General features: G+C 45.2%; 1 protein-coding gene across 2 annotated transcripts; it reads right to left on the minus strand.

Moving 5' to 3' along the window:
* Window positions 1–1627: 1627 nt before the first annotated feature.
* AREG (amphiregulin) lies at window positions 1628–9535 on the minus strand. 2 transcript variants are annotated; one of them, XM_063916827.1, is made up of 6 exons: window positions 9237–9535; window positions 8050–8229; window positions 4742–4943; window positions 3637–3798; window positions 3184–3282; window positions 1628–2030 (listed from the first exon to the last, which is right to left on the minus strand). In XM_063916827.1, the coding sequence occupies exons 1-5, from the start codon at window positions 9289–9291 to the stop codon at window positions 3192–3194; spliced, it is 690 nt and encodes a 229-aa protein (XP_063772897.1). In that variant the 5' UTR covers window positions 9292–9535; the 3' UTR covers window positions 1628–2030; window positions 3184–3191. The 2 variants fall into 2 exon arrangements, with proteins under 2 accessions (XP_063772897.1, XP_063772906.1); XM_063916836.1 differs by lacking the exon at window positions 9237–9535 and adding an exon at window positions 8380–8526.
* Window positions 9536–16610: the final 7075 nt, after the last annotated feature.

Below are 16610 nucleotides of genomic sequence, written 5' to 3' on the forward strand. Positions count from 1 at the left end.
TGAGCAAAGGCTGTGAATACTTATGTACATGTGATTTTAGTTTTTTATTTTTAATACATTTGCAAAAATCTCCCCAAAAAACTTTTTTCACATTGTCATTATGGGGTATTGTGTATAGAATTTTGAGGGGGAAAAATGAATTTATTCCATTTAGGAATAAGGCTGTAACATAACAAAATGTGGAGAATGTGAAGCGCTGTGAATACTTTCCGGATGCACTGTATGTTTCACTATAAACCACCCAAATCTAAAGCTAGGTACAAATCGGCCATTTACTCCCAAACACTGGAAAACTAACAAAACCGGACGTTCATACAAATTGGTTAAACACAATTTTAAACAACTTGGATGAACGACTGTTTTTGTCCATTTTGCAGTGTTTGGGAGCAAATGGTTGATTGTCATTTGCTTTCATCCATTACCAGATTTTCATTCCAACCTGCTAAATCTAGCAGATAATCTGCCAGATAATTGTATAGTGTGTGTACCTAGTTTAAATCTCTCTGCACATGTTACATCTGCCCCACCTGCAGTGCAGCATGGTTTTGCCCAGTTGTGTGCTTTTTTTGGTTTCTACTGCTACTGTTTTGAGGGCTGGCACTGAGAGGAAGAAAAGGGTTTCTCCAAAGCTACAGTATGTCAGACACACTCAGCAGACCACAATCTTTGTGTAGAGTAGACAGACCATGTTTTAGTTATTGTTTCCTTGATCAGATCACACTCACTGTCAAACACACACACCACATTTTCTCATAAAGCTTTGGGAGAACAACTTGGTTGTTACTTTGGCATTCTCATTATAAGCTAATGCATACCTCCCAACTGTCCCGATTTTCGCGGGACAGTCCCGTTTTTTGGGGACTGTCCCGCTGTCCCACCCGCGGGCCACAGTGTCCCGCGGTGGGAGGGGTCAGTTGGGAGGCTCTGTCAATCGCTGCTCTGCTTAGCAGAGCAGCGGTGAATAGACGCTGTGCGCATGCGCACAGCGTCTATTCAGTGGAGTCAGAGGGAGAGGGAGCATGCCAGCGGCTCACAGAGCGCTGGGCATGCCCCCTCAGGGACGAAAACGGGGCGTGGCTCGCGATCGCGGGTCCTCCCGCAAAGCCACGACCCCTTTTCATAGGCCACGCCCCTTTTCGGGAGCGCGCGCGGCTTTGCCGCGCGAGTGTCCCGCTCCACAAGTAAAGAAAGTTGGGAGGTATGCTAATGGGTGTGGCATGGAAGGTATATAGTAACTAGGTTGACAGTGTCTAGGTCAACCACTATTGGTCGACAGTAACTAGGTCGACAGGACAAAAGGTCGACATGAGTTTTTAAAACAAAAATTGTGTCGTTTTCTTCGTAGAGTGACCGGGAACCCCAATTAGTGCACCATGTACCCTCGCATGGCTCGCTGCGCTCGGCACAGATTACCATTCCCAATTGTAGTCCACGAGGATCGTTAAGTATGAAAAGGTTACAAAAAAAAAAAAAGTGAAAAGCTAACTTTTGACCTGTCGACCTAGAAACCCTGTCGTCCTAGATAGTGTCGACCTAGAGACCGGATCCCAAGCTAATACTATTAATGTCTCCCTACGGGGGAGAAAAGTTGTAGGAAATCCTTTAAAATACATAGAAACATCTAGAATATTGTCACAGTCAGTTTCTTTATTGATTCAATATCCGCATTTCGTATACTGGGTACAAACATCTGATTAGCACCTGTCTCCTGTGATACCTTTGAAATAACACTTGTAAAAGAGACAAGTGAATTGAGGCTAATCAAATGAATAAGTTACAAAACAAAAACATAGGTAAAGTACAAAATGTTTAATAAAATATTAACAGATATTATCACAAATATTTACGTGTTCAATACATTAAAATATTAAATAAAAATAAATTTTTGTTTTTTGTTGTTTTTATAAAAAAATATATTATATTTTTGTTATTTATATAAATATATGCAGGGTCATCTTCAAGAACAGACGTTTCTCTTCACATTCACTGTGTGGTAGGTTTGGCAGTGCTTTTGTAGTTTTGAGCGCATTCTAAAGGAAAAAAAATGCACATATTAGCTTTATTGTAAAGATTACAGTCAGTAGAAGCAACAATATAGATCTTCTGGCATGATCTGATGCTTGTCAGACTGGAGAACCAATCATGCAGCATTATTTCTGCCCTATCCAATCAAATATAGATATATATGAGCTGTATGCCCACTGCTAACATCACAACTGCCATCAGGCAAAAATATATGGGCCATCAGGCAAAAATATATGGGCAACAATTTACTCTCTGTTCCTAATTATGTTGTAGCTTTTACATTTAGAATATCTCAAATATCAACTCAATACATAATAATAGCACAACTATATTCTACTAGGATACTTTTATTGGTTTAATATTCTATAGGTTTTATCACTTATTTATTATGTTTCCTGTTAGAATCATCCTAACTAGGGCCCATATTTATCAAGCCTTGGAGAGTGATAAATTGCACCGAGATAAAGTCCCAGCCAATCCGCTCCTAACCGCCATTTTTCAAACTCAGCCTGTAACAGGCAGTTAGTAGCTGATTGGTTGGTACTTTATCACTGTACTAGTTATCACTCTCCAAGGCTTGATAAATGGGGGCCTAAGTTATGTCTTATGGGCCCTACACACTGGCCGATAACAGTGATCGATATGAACGTTCTCGTTCATTAATGAACGAGAACTCTTTCATATCAGCCAGTGTGTAGGCACCAACGATGAGCGATGCGCGGCTCCACGCTCGTTCATCGTGGGTGCGGGGTCGCTTATGCACACAGGCCAATATGGACAATCTCGTCCATATTAGCATGCACTGCTATGGAGCCGGGTGATGGGGGGGGAGTGAAGAAACTTCACTCCCCCCGTCACCTCCCCCCGCTGCCAGGTCACCCGTCTGACGTATCGGCCGTCAGGCAGCTCGGCAGTGTGTCGCCTAATGTGTAGGGCCCATTATACACTACGTACATTTTCATACAACATGTTATATACTATAAAACTTTTTTGCTCAACTATAGTTTTTCTGTAATCTAGGAACCTAACAAGCAGTCACACATCATATCGGTAGCAGTAACCTGTGGCCAGACAAGTTGAAAGCCATGTGATAGATAGATAGATAGATAGATAGATAGATAGATAGATAGATAGATAGATAGATAGATAGATACTCACTTTTTCCTTCAAACATCAATATCTTCGCTTCCATTTTCTTGTCCTAATTTCTTTTTCTCTTCCGCTTCACATTCATAAGAGGAGTATTTCCTTCGTGTACTATATAAAAAAAAACAACCAAATATCAGAATTTGCAGACTATACAAATAAAGATCTCACACAAATTTCCCTCATTGACCTATATTTCATCAATGCACATGGCACTATTTTGACACGCAGGACAGACAAATCATGTGCTATAAATGACTGCTGGGCATAAGTCCAGGATATTTTTATGTGGTGAGTATACATCTCAGAATTAAAACTGGACACGTGTGATGCATAAACATAACCGTTATTAATGCTATAAACTTAGAGTAGTGAAGACTGTCACTGGTGAGGTCTCACATCTTGTTCTAGATTTCTACAATGACTCATGAGTAAGCGTAAATGATAAGGAATGGTTATACTTACTGCACAATGATGATGATGATTATAGCAGCAATGCTGATGACTGATAGCAGGACAGCTACAACTGCCAATGCAGTCGTCGTTGTTATATCGCTAATTTCTGCCCCTGATTCGGATTTCATTGATCGTTCTATACAACGCTCACCAAAATAATGTTGATGACATCTGAGGAAAGATGAAAAAAACTATTTATTAATACATATAGCACTGTAAGTGAGCATCGGCAAAGTAACGTTAGTGTAGACATATGAAAAAGGCTCTAGCAATGGCTGCCTAAAGCAGGATTTTACAAAAGAGAAAAAGCATTGTCCCTGCAAAAGCTCTGTCATCCATGTAATACAAAGTTTATAGGTAAAGTAATTTACTAGGCTACAACAGGCAACCTAGAAGCAGGCACAATGCCGTCCTGCAACAGAAGTCTCATGTTTGGCACACAGAGGGGGGAATTCAAATGTTTGAAATGTCAGTTGGGTGTCTGTTTTTTTCCGGTCTATTAGATAGGAAAAAACAGACTCCCAACTGACTTTTCAAACAATTGAATATACCCCTTAGAGTCATATTGTTAGGTAGCAGTTTCACTAAGAATGTAGACATTGAAAAGGCTCAGTCAAGGCACTAAAGCAGATTATTAGCGTCTGTATTATACTATCTTTGCTTAACAATTCTGAATCACCATTGTAAACACAAAGAGCCTTGTTTCGCATTAAACACAATCCAGCTAAAGGGTGCAATTTATAGTGGAGTGAGGCAACATTTATTTTTTACCAACTCTAAGACCCAGATGTATCACAGCTTGGAGAGAGATCATGTGGAAAGATATAAAGTACCAGCCAATCAGCTCCTAGCTGCCATGTTAGAGGCTAAAATGACAGTTAGGAGGTGAGTGGTTGCTACTTTATCTCTATCCCAGCTTTGATAAGTCTAGGCCTAAATCTGTTTGTACATTTGAAATGCCCACCTTGCCCCCTGCAGAGAAGCATGATTATACCAGGATGCAAAACTGCACCTTCTCCTTGAATCTACTCCTAACCATAATGAGGTCCTGGGTGTGTCGATCTGATTAAGACATTTGATTAGAAAGTGTAGCTTTTGCAGTATAGAAACTTACTTGCATGCAACTTCATGCAAGCCTGCCAGGTATTTACATTCTCCATGAACGCAGAAATTTGCATGTGTGGTTTGGCAAAGATTCTTCTTCTTCTTTCTCTTATTTTGTGCATTTTTCTTTTTTTTATCTGCCTTTTTCTTTTGTGCTTTCTTTGCTGTTGTCGCGGTTATCTCTCTTTTTTCAGGCTTAATCACTGGTTGTACTGTTATAAAAATAAAAAAAAAGTCATTATTAGTATATTGTACATTTATATTCCTTAGACGCTACAAATTAAAATGTAATGTTAATCAGTACAGGTAAATTTTCTTTTTTTTGATGCCCTCAAATACACAAGGGAACCTTTATTTTAAATAGATATTTACCTAAATCACCTCTTTTAATGTGAAATATATTTTCAATAACTGTGGCAAGAACAATCTACACATTACGTAACAATAATGCTATAGTTTCTAAAACTAGAGTATTTAAACAAACTGCATTATATAATTAAATTATTACCCACCAGTTTATAAGGTGCTATTGCACAATGATAAAGACTATTGAACAATTGATCAAGACTTTATCATTGTGCAATAGCACCTAATAAACTAGTGGGTAATAATTGAATTAGTCCCTGGATTCTGTTATGTGTGTTCATTGATTTGGAAAAGTCAAGCTTTTATAGCTAATTACTCACCATATTTTGTGCTAACTATTATAACACGTTATCTGTAGCATCAAAAATTAGTAACCTATTAAAATGTTAGTTACGTACATTCTTTTCTAACCTGCGCTAGAGACTTTTCCCAAATGACTGTCATTCCACACAGCTCACTTATGCTATTCAGCCCTACATCACGTTTTACAGACCACCCTCCTCTATGGTAGTCACCTTAGTTTAAATAGTTTTCAATCGGAAGTGTCATTTTTCCAGGTCTGTACACATAAGCCCTGAAGGGTTGGGAGGAGGTCATGTCAATAGGATATTGTGTGTTAGACATGTTTCATTAGCAAGCGGTGACTCACAGAGGTGAGGTTTTACAACACAAGGTTTTCTCCCTTCATCCACATTTAAACACTGTAATCTAGCACGTTCAGTCTTATTTAAATATCTCTATACTCACTGCATCTTAATCTCCTTCATTAAATTTGATTGGTTCTCATGAATTAGAATTTACAGAGTTCTAGTTATTGTAAACTTGGGGCATTTTATTGCCCACGTAAAGTGATCAAAGAGTTACCTTGTAATCTTGTATATAAACTACAAGTTTATAATATTCCATACCAACAGCTACAATTGTTTTTCCTTTACATTATGTATTAAGTGTTTCCCACACTTGTTACACTGTGTACACACTAGGCCAGTGGTTACCAAACTGTGTGCCTAGGCACCCTGGGGTGCCTCGGGGTACTTGCAGGGGTGCCTTGGATTGGTGGTCCAGGACCAATTCAAATTATTTATGGTCAATGTAACATGCAAAACCAGTGCTGGTGACTGACAATCAGAAAACATGTGGACAAACAGAAGCAAATCTTGTCCCTCACCACATAAATAACCCTACGATGACCTATATAAACACAATTTACTTAATTTAAGATTTATTTCTAAATTTCTCAAGAAGAAACGTTTGGCCTAGGGGTGCCGTGAAATAAATCCTGATACTCTAGGTCGCCGCGATTCAAAATAGTTTGGGAACCACTGCACTAGGCGATACGTTGTCCAATTCGGCTCCTGCTCGCTGACATGTTGATCATCCCATCTGCTGTGCTGTATGGCAGATAGTAGTACCCGTCGGCCGACGTCATGCTGCTGAATGCGGCCATGAACGATACAGCACACGGTTGTGCGCTATATCAATCAGCGTGTATGGCTGAACGCCATCTTGTCCTGTCAGTCTTGAGTTGGCCACGATCCCAGATCGCTGAAACGTGTACCCAGCTTTAGGGCTGGATGTAATGCCGCCCAAGTTCGGCGGCCGTGCGGGATGCTGGCGGAACTCAGACTTTTTTAAAGGAGCAATCACTTACAAGGCATGGTTTTGCCTTGTAAGGGATTGCCCCTTAAAAAAAACTTCAGAGTTCGGCCGGCATCCTGCACGGTCGCTGAACTGGGGCGGCATTATATCCCACCTATAGAATGTATGTCCATTTGGTCAGGGTCATCTTTACTTTCTGCTCCAGGCTTGTCTACTCTCCCAGATTGTCTGGTAGATTCACTTGAATTAGAAATCTTTGCACTAGTTTTTGCAGGGCTGTAGTATATTCTGAATCAGGAAACAGTAAAGTATGCTTGTAAGTGCTATATTAACAAGCATTTGATGTTAATCCTCCAACTCAAAGAGGTGTGACCGTGTAAAAGTGACACACGTTTTGAGTTGTAGGCATGTAATGCACAAAACTGTATTCATTTGACAACCTTGATTAAACACTTCTGAATAAGCAAGAATATTAGTGTATTCAGCTGTAATGATATAACATAGCTTGAAAAATAAAATGTTTGCCACACAGAGTCCCTGAGGCTGATGCGAAGGTAGTGAGTCTGGTGTTACATGATTCACTCCTGGCAGTGCAATACACCTCTGCAATGTGTTTCTAGGCCCACACAGTTCAGGATAATTAAATAACGGATGGCAGACTTTGTTATTAAATTCAATCCTTTAATAGCTAGAAACTAAATGATATTGCCGCAGAGTTTTCAGTTCAGACATATTTTGTGTAGGCAGCTGTACACCACATATACTTCTTAAAGTCTGTATTTCTGTTTTTTTCCCCTTCTCTTTCACATTTTAGTCACAAAACTCTTTTATATATATGTGCCTTAGGCTGACTACACACAGTACAGTTTTCATTGGCCAATTTGACCATAAAGCTATATTCAATCAATGCCTGTTCTTAAATGGTTTGAATGAAGACCCCTATTGCCATTAGGATTCATCATTTACAGTGGACCAGTAGGGTACAATGACATTTTCTCTGGGTGTGTTTGGTAAAACTGGCCATGATCTGATCAAGTTATAATTACATCTAATGCTTAGCTAATGCTATAATGCCTAGGCTCCACTAAGCAACATGTGCACATAGAGCATAGCAAGCGCTACATTATTTCAAATATTTGTAGTCTTTTAACATGTAAGTACAGGCAATGAATGCCTTCTGCATATGTCATTTACTTTACGTTAGTGATATGTTTAACTGGTTGGGAAAGATATGTAGCTTTTCAAATGACTAAACAACAAATCTGAAATATTGTACAGCAGAGCAACTCTATACAAAGTGCATTTCTGCTAATAGTGCTGTGCAGATCTTAGAGATAAATGTCACACACTTACCACGTATAGAATCATCTATGATAAATTCCCTGATTGTCACGTCATCTTCATTATCTCCTTCATGGCCCAGATCAGGTATCTTCTCCTGCACGGCAGAGATGCGTTCTTCAGCAGAGACTGTCACATTCATTTCACTTTCAGTGGCATTTATATCAGAACAATGGACTGTGTGTTTGCATGCTGCAAATATAAATACAAAGTAACATTTTAAATTCCAAATTAGTGAATGCACAAGTACTGTAGTCACCTTACATGGCTGCAATAAAGTAGAATTGAAGAAAAAAAATGCGAGCTATGACCAGTGCCTATCAGCAAAAGGGACATAATTACCCTGTAGAGCTTCTAGTCTAAAGGTATCGCTTTAAGGTTATAGGTGCTGAGGCTGATATCTGCAATATTTGGAAATGGCAATACTAAATATAAGAGCAGTGTAGAAATCATTCAAAGTACATCTGCCACTGGCTGCCTTGCTAAAGAAAAACAGTGACTACAGTATCTTACATAGGGGAGGTAGTTACGTGACTGGCGGTCAGGAGACCGCCAGTCACAATACCAACACCGGAATCCCGCCCCCTTACATGCCGACTAACAGGGACTATTCCCACTCGTGGATAGTTATGGAATAGCTCAGGCACAGTGTTAAAACTTCAGTGGTATCTGATTATACATGTATAAATATTACTTGCCAAACAACAGTCAATATTAACTTAAGCAAACTCCCACAGGGTTCAGTTCATTCATAAATTTGCCATTGACCTATTCTCCGACACTTCCCCATCCTATGGCATGTCCTGGGCAAGCACTGACATGCCACAAACTTATGTAATGGGATTGCTCCAATCTCTAAAGCACGGTTCATAACAATCTGATGAGATGTAACTCTTCAAACACAACATGTCCTACAGTATATAAATGCATATGGCTAAGTCATTATTGTAGGAATAAAATGACACCATCAACCCAGACTGACAATTCTACAGCAACAGGTCACCTCTCACTTCCCATCAGTAGTGAGCATAACATCTAGAACCAACTAAAATAGTTGTTACTACTACTAATATGAAAGCAATTGCCAATTAAGAGATAGATGAAACATAATGCTAATAATAACAGTAATGAAGACACTCCGGCAGGCAGCAGTTCTGGGGTTTAGCAGACGGGAGACAGTGACAGAGGCATGTCCTTACCTAGGGAAAGAAGCACAGTGGTCCACACAAGAAGCAGTGACAGATGAGAAGACATGGCTGAGCAGTAAGTGGGGTCTCCTAGAATGGAATCACGGCTGTGCAGTGATGCAGTGTGAGGTCCCGGCTGCCGCACAGGGTGACAGTGGTGCGAGGGCTGAGCTCAGGGGTTATTGTAGAGTCTCTGGCTGAGGACATTCCTATTTATCTGCCGAGAGATGCAGGAGGCTGAGGGAAGGGCCATGACGAGGGAATGACGAACAGAAGCCAATGCTGGCGGGGGAAAGGAGGAGGGGGCGTACCTGTCTGCAGGAAGCGATAGCATCCGACCCAACACAGCTGCTTTTATCTAATGATTGCTAGCTTATTAGCCCCCAGCTGCATGTATTATTACTACACCCGAGGGTATTTTTACTGCTGGGTCACACAGCGTCCATGCGGGCATCTGTACACCGACAGGCGGATACCTGGCTGTGGTCACACGCCGGTGGCTGCAGGGGCTTATCTGCGGGTTTTACTGGATAACTGATGGACGTTCTAATATAGCACAGGGATATGTACACCTTACATTAGGACTGGTGTATGAATGTATAGCCTAGGGTGGGTAGGTACTGGGTAGATATTAGAGGGGTTAACAGAATGAAGACACTGAAGAGTAGACTGAATTATCCCCTTATCACCGCCCTTTATTCCTTGATATTAAATTGAGTGAAATTCCTATACAGTACAGTATATCATCAAAACTTCACAACTTTGTAAAAAAGTTAGAAAAAAAGTCAGTTTGCTCCTCATGATTTGCACAAATTAGTGATGCAGCTTGATACGTATTATCTCTAATACATAGAAAGTCAGATATAGGAGGCAGTCATTGTGATGGCTTCCTCACAGAACTGAGGTCTTGAGGTTCAGTTCTCACCAAGACCCATACTTGCGTGTATTCGCCCTGTACTTGCGTGGGTTTCCATAAATAGATATACGTACCATGTAATATTCCTGAATACATTAGTGCATCTATTGTATAGATATCGTGCAATGAGCATGCAGAACTGAAGGAGTAACACAGTACCGTGCTTTAGACCAGTGGCCAGGGAACAGGGGTAAATTACCCCAAATCGGGTAAAAATGAAATTCCTGGGGGTAATGGATGGTCGCGCTGCCGAGACACAGCCCTGTCCAGCACCAGCTGGCTCGCGATATGACGTGCTGACGTTACATCGCGCTCCCTCCTGCCTGCCCTGCGCTGTGCTCCTGGCCGCCCTGTGCTGTGTTCCTGGCCGCGCTGTGACGTGCTGACGTCACACCGCGCTCCCTCATGCCCGCCCGTCCTGCGCTGTCCTGTCCGCCCGCGGGCCGCCAACCCACTCACAGAACTTGAAGTGTTCCGTGGCTGACCGCTGACGGAGTTCTGCAGGATCAGACAGTGGCCCACATAACAGTGGGAGATTCCCACTGACATTACTGAGTAGAGGATGTGACCAACTGTCTCCTAAAAGTCGTCCCCCCCCCCCCTTTCCCTTCCCCCCTCATCCATATTTCTTACATTCATTCTGGTGTTTTGGGGAGAAAGTGTTAATTAACCCATTCATTTCCAAAAAATAATTGGTGGAAAAATAATAATAATAATTATTATATATTTATATTATATATTATATATATTATATATATATATACAGTATCTCAGAAATGCTATATAAGCAGTGATAGCTAGTATATAGGCACAATAATATATGGTTTCCTTCCTTTCAAATCATGAGGGTAACGTCGGCGTGTCTAAATATATTTTGGGGTAAAAGGTAAAAAAGTTCCCTAACCCCTGCTTTAGACACTTTAAATGCACAACAGAAGTATCCATTCCCTTGTATTCTTCTATGGTTTGTCTACACGCCCACAGCGTGTCTTTGAGGATATACCAGGAATCTCCTTTCTGATTAGATTTTTCCTGCAGCAAGATGTCAGTGGCATTAGCAGTTAGCAAATGACATACCTATCAGGAAATACTGTACAGCAGTTTAGCTGATTGCTTTTTGTTTCATTACAATATTAGTGTACACTGAAGAAACTGCAAATCTTTTTAGCACTAGTATTAGAGGATTAACTGTGTTTTTATTTTCATTTTTGGGAATTTAAACAATTGGTTATCTAAACTAGAAATTCTAAAAAAAAATTATTTTATATTTATGTGTTAGTAAAATACACACGTAACCTCTTAGTTTCCCTTGCACATTGCATATTGTATCACTTTCACACATCAATCAGGCGAAAGGTCTGGAGTTGTTTCCAAGTGTGGCATTTGAATTTAAAAGTTGTTGCTGTGAATCTACAACATACAGTCAAAGGAGGTCTCAGTGCAAGTGAAATAGGCCATCTTTAGGCCGGGTACACACTAGAGCAGGGCTGGCCAAACCAGTCCTCAAGATCTACCAACAGTTCACATTTTCCAGACCACCTAGCTATTACACAGGTGTAGTCATTACCAATTAAGATGTGCTGCATTCATTCCTAACTGACAAGCCTAGAGATCTCCAGGAGGCCTGGAAAACATGACCTGTTGGTAGATCTCGAGGACTGGTTTGGCCAGCCCTGCACTAGAGAGACCGGCAATCTAGACAAAGGTTGGGATGAATTCCTTTCATCCTGGACCATGCAAGATTGCCCTTACACAGTATGCGATGGAATGAACAATGGAACGGTACCTTGTTACCTCCATTACCCTGCACAGTCATATACGATATCGTCTGACTGTGCATTGCGGCCAACCAGACGATCTCATATGCGACCCATGAGAGCGTGCAATCCTGCATACTCTGAACGCTCTTCACAATTTGTCCTTCCAATATGAAAAATTTTGCAGATATAGGCCCTCATTCCGAGTTGATCGCACCAAGCAACTTTTTGCTGCTGGTGCGATCAAATAATCTCCGCCTATGGGGGACTGTATTTTAGCATAGCAGGGCTGCGATCGTTTGGCACCGTGGACACGTGTGGCCACTTACCGGCAGGGGGAGAAGGTAAATCAGTCCGGCAGGAGGGGTGAGACCCAGTATCGGGTGAGTGCGATGACCAGGAGGAGAAGGGGTCGATGTTGTGGCTGCAGATGATGCATGTGAGGAGTCAGATAATCGGCTCAGCTGCTTTATATATACTGCGAGCCGGCGGAGGGGGGGGGGGGTCCTGTGCTCACCCCTCCCACACCCTACACAGGCCATGCCCAGACTCTTCCGGACAGTTTCTGGGGGCTACTGGCCTCCTGTACCCCAGGCGGGAGCTGTACGGGGACTGGTGAGTTTACACGTGCCAGTTCTGGTGTATATAGTGCAACATTATTATAGCTTGCCCATTACAGATATACAGCATCTATATGTATGAAAGGTTAATGCTACACACACAACCACTCACACACACTCAGCATGACAGAGCCCCGGCTCCCATATATATATATGGTATCCGGATGATAGATCGACAATGTGTAGGATGACAGTCACTAGATCGACCATATTGTCAACATGCATTAGGTAGACAGGTACAAAAGGTTGACAGATAAAAGGTCGACAGGTAAATAAAAGTTGACAGGTTCACAATGTTGACATGAAAATGGTCAACACACAAATGGTTAACACTTTTTGTTGTTGTTATGTCCCAAATGTAGGATCTGCTTTAGTTACTATCCATGTGAACATCTACTGGGAATAGTAACCTTTGGCGATCAAAGTGGAGGGAGTCACTATGCCTGAGGCCCGTGAGGATACAAAATTATACTGATGGTGGTCAGATAAAATGAAAGGGCTGCTGTTTTTGGCAGCCCTAAGTTTTCTTATTTTATTTTTATAGTCTTACTACTTCTGAGTGATCTTTCCTAACCGTCTTACATGCATATTGGAAAGAGTCGCTCCAACAACTCTCAGCTGGGTCGCAACAACGCTCACCCACTATACAAGTGCTGTCTCGACGGGCGTCTGTGTCGGATATACTAGCAGGTCCAGCAGACTTTACCAGGCTGTGGCCGGAGCACGGGGAGAAGGTAAGGCATCGTTTCTACTTAGAAGGGGAATAACGGACACAGCCGCACTGTATTGGGAGGAGACTACCAAACAGTATCCGGCGCGCCGCCACCATGGGTGCTCCAGTGCTAGGCCTTAGGGATCATAAGGCACCAGGAATAGTATGAGGCTGCGATCCCTAGGGTTGATGTCAGCGGTGGGGAGTCAGACACTCTCCTGGTCACCCCTCCCCCCAGTTCATGACCAGTTTCCGTCGGTCTCGCGCCATTAACTGATTGCCTCACTTCCGTCTCAGACGCTACCACGAGGGGTCTCGGTCGGTGTGTAGCCGCTGCATCTGTGTACACTAAGCTCTACCGCAAGGAGACCCGGTCGCAGTACAGGCGTCTGTATGACCGGTGCGGCAGTGTACACTAGTAGCATCTGGATCCACTCAGCGTTCGCTAACGTATTGATCGATCTTGGAAGTGGGGTGAGTCTCCCTGTATCCCACTCTACTGAGTACGGGTTATATAGCACTAAATTTCTATCTACTTTTTGTCCAGTATGAATAGTTAAGTTTAGTGCCTATTGCATATGAGTCTGTGTACATTACTGTGGTTTTCTTCGCAATGCGTCTGAATACGTTAAGATCTGTATAAAACAGAATTCAGTAATATGTAGTCCTACATACTTTGAAATGTGTTTGTAGTTGATAATATGCTTATATGACTAATATATAACACTAGGTGCTTCATCACGCCCTACGGGCACTCTTCACACCGTCGCAAGGGGCTACGCCCCCTTAACCCTTGCATGCCTTTCTGGGGTTCAATATTTGTATTATATGGAGTTTTACCTGCATTCCTTTGTTAGTGGTTAAATATTGCACAATGAAAGGGCGTGCGATTGTGAAGGAGGCGCAGCCCCTTGCGACGGCGTGAACGTGCTGGGCACGATGTACAGAATGTAGCAGATGTGGGGGGGGACTGGATGGAGGATGGTGTCTGTAGATGCTGCGGGTGGAGGGGGGGCAGAAGCGGGGGGGGGCGTGGGTGAAGGGTCGGGAGGTGCTGTGGGTGGGGGAGGGGCAGAGGAGTGGGGGATGCAGATGGGGAGGGGTCCGGAGGCACTGTAGGTGGGGGAGGGGCAGGGGTGCCACGGGTGGGAGAGGGGCAGGTGCGGGGATGTTGCGGTTGGGTGAAGGGTTCTGTAGGTGCTGTGGGATGGGAAGGGGCGGGGGTGCCGGGGGTGGGGTAGGGGGTCCGGGGGCACCGTGGGTAAGGGAGGGGCTGGTACGGGTGGTTCGGCGGATGGGGAAGGGGGTCCGGAGGCGCTGCAGGTGGTGGAGGGGCAGGTGCGGGGGTGCCATGGGTGGGGGAGGGGTGGGTGAGGGGGGGGACCGCGAATGGAGGAGGGTGTCTGCAGATGCTGCGGGTGGAGGGGGGCAGGTGTGGGGGGAGACATATATGGGGGGTGGATGGTGGAGGAGGTCTGGAGGTGCTGTGGGTGGTGGAGGGGGTCTGGAGGCACAGCGTGTGGGGGAGGGGTGGAGTACCGCATGCGGTGGAGGGGAAGGTGCGGAGGTGTGGTGCATTGGGGAGGGGTCTGGAGGCACTGCGGGTACTGTACCTGCCAAAAAGGTAGTTGGAGGGTATGCAGTAACAGGGCCATGACAGGGGTGATGGGGTCAGAACAGGGGTGACGGAGCCAGGACAGGGGTGACAGGGTCAGAACAGGGGTGACGGAGCCAGGACAGGGGTGACGGAGCCAGGACAGGGGTGACGGGCCAGGACAGGGGTGACGGGGCAAGGACAGGGGTGACGGGGCCTGGACAGGGGGGACGGGGCCAGGACAGAAATGACAGGGCCAGGGTAGGGGCGGCAGGACCAGGACAGGGGTGACAGGGCCAGTATAGGGTTGACAGGTCAAGCACAGGGGTGACAGGGCCAGGATAGGGGTAACAGGGCCAGCATAAGGGTGAAAGGGCCAGGATAAGGGTGACAGGGCAAGGCCAGGGGTAACAGGGACATGGCAGAACACAGGGCACGGGAGAGATTGGTATTAGGGACAAAACAGTGGTGACAGACAGATGTGTCTTACCGGAGTCACTGCTGCTGGCTGCTGCTGTTCCACTCCAACCTGTTGGGATCTGCTGCTGGTGGAGACTTGGCATGGCTGACTCTCTCAGGCTGGAGTCCTGCTTCCTCTGCCCGTCAGCATCCCTCCCCCCCTCCTCAGTCACACACTGCAGACCTCGCGCAGCTGCCGGGCACTGTGGAAAGGGGAGACTGGGAGTGGCTGTTTAGCCCCCAGGAGACGCTGCGGCTGGAGGGAGGAGGGGGTCATAGCATGCACGCGGTGTGGACCTCGCGGCTGCCGGGCACTGTGGTAAGGGGAGACTGGGAGTGACTGGTTAGCCCCCAGGAGATGCTGTGGCTGGAGGGAGGAGGGGGTCATAGCATGCACGCGGCGCGGACCTCGCGGCTGCCGGGCACTGTGGTAAGGGGAGACTGGGAGTGACTGGTTAGCCCCCAGGAGACGCTGCGGCTGGAGGGAGGAGGGGGTCATAGCATGCACGCGGCGCGGACCTCGCGGCTGCCGGGCACTATGGTAAGGGGAGACTGGCAGTGACTGGTTAGCTCCCAGGAGACACTGCGGCTGGAGGGAGGAGGGGGTCGGAGCCTGCAAGCAGCTCGGACTTCTGCAGCGCTACTCGCTGGCTAAAGTGTGGGGGGTCAAGCACACAGTGAGCCGGTGCCCGTCTGTCTGTACGGCATACCCCCTCACACACCCCTATACCTCCCAACTGTCCAAATTTTCGTGGGACAGTCCCATTTTTTGAGGTCTGTCCCACCCGCGGGTCGCAGTGTCCCGCGGTGGGGGTGGGGGGCCGTTGGAAAGCTCCTGTACTCGCTGTTCTGCTTATCAGAGCAGTGATGAATAATAGACGCTGTGCGCATGCACACAGCGTCTATTTAGTGGAGACAGAGGGAGAGGGGGCATCAGGGGGTACGGATTAAGGGGGGGTTCCGGCAGCAGAGCCGGATTAAGGGGGGAGGGGGCAGGGGGTACGTACCGTGGGCCCCACAGTTTTAGGGGGCCCCCCGGCTGGAGTAGCTCTGTCCCAGCTCAGAAGATCCCCCGTCCTGCCAGCAACAGCGGCAGCATTGTGCTACAGTCAGCACACGCTGCTGCGTGTTGGCAGGTCTGTGGTGTTGCAGGGAGGCAGCAGTCTCCCTGCTTTCTTCTGCCTGTGCAGGTGTGTAGGGGGGAGCGACCACCTCCTCTGGATTTAGCCCTAGCTGAGGGGCCAAAATAGCATTTAAAAAAAATATCCCGGAATTTGCATAAGGGGGCGTGGTCACCAAGGCGCAATTAGGCCACGCCCCCAACCCAC

Source organism: Pseudophryne corroboree, chromosome 1 (assembly GCF_028390025.1).
Source record: "Pseudophryne corroboree isolate aPseCor3 chromosome 1, aPseCor3.hap2, whole genome shotgun sequence".
Taxonomy (NCBI): domain Eukaryota; kingdom Metazoa; phylum Chordata; class Amphibia; order Anura; family Myobatrachidae; genus Pseudophryne; species Pseudophryne corroboree.

Bases quoted from the DNA above. Each gene is read 5' to 3' on its own strand.
- AREG (XM_063916827.1), bottom strand. From the start codon at position 9,291: ATGTCTTCTCATCTGTCACTGCTTCTTGTGTGGACCACTGTGCTTCTT. The intron at 8,230-9,236 runs GTAAGGACATGC...TTATATTTGCAG, and splicing joins CACTGTGCTTCTTTCCCTAG to CATGCAAACACACAGTCCAT. The intron at 3,283-3,636 runs GTAAGTATAACC...TTTTTTATATAG, and splicing joins ATCATCATCATCATTGTGCA to TACACGAAGGAAATACTCCT.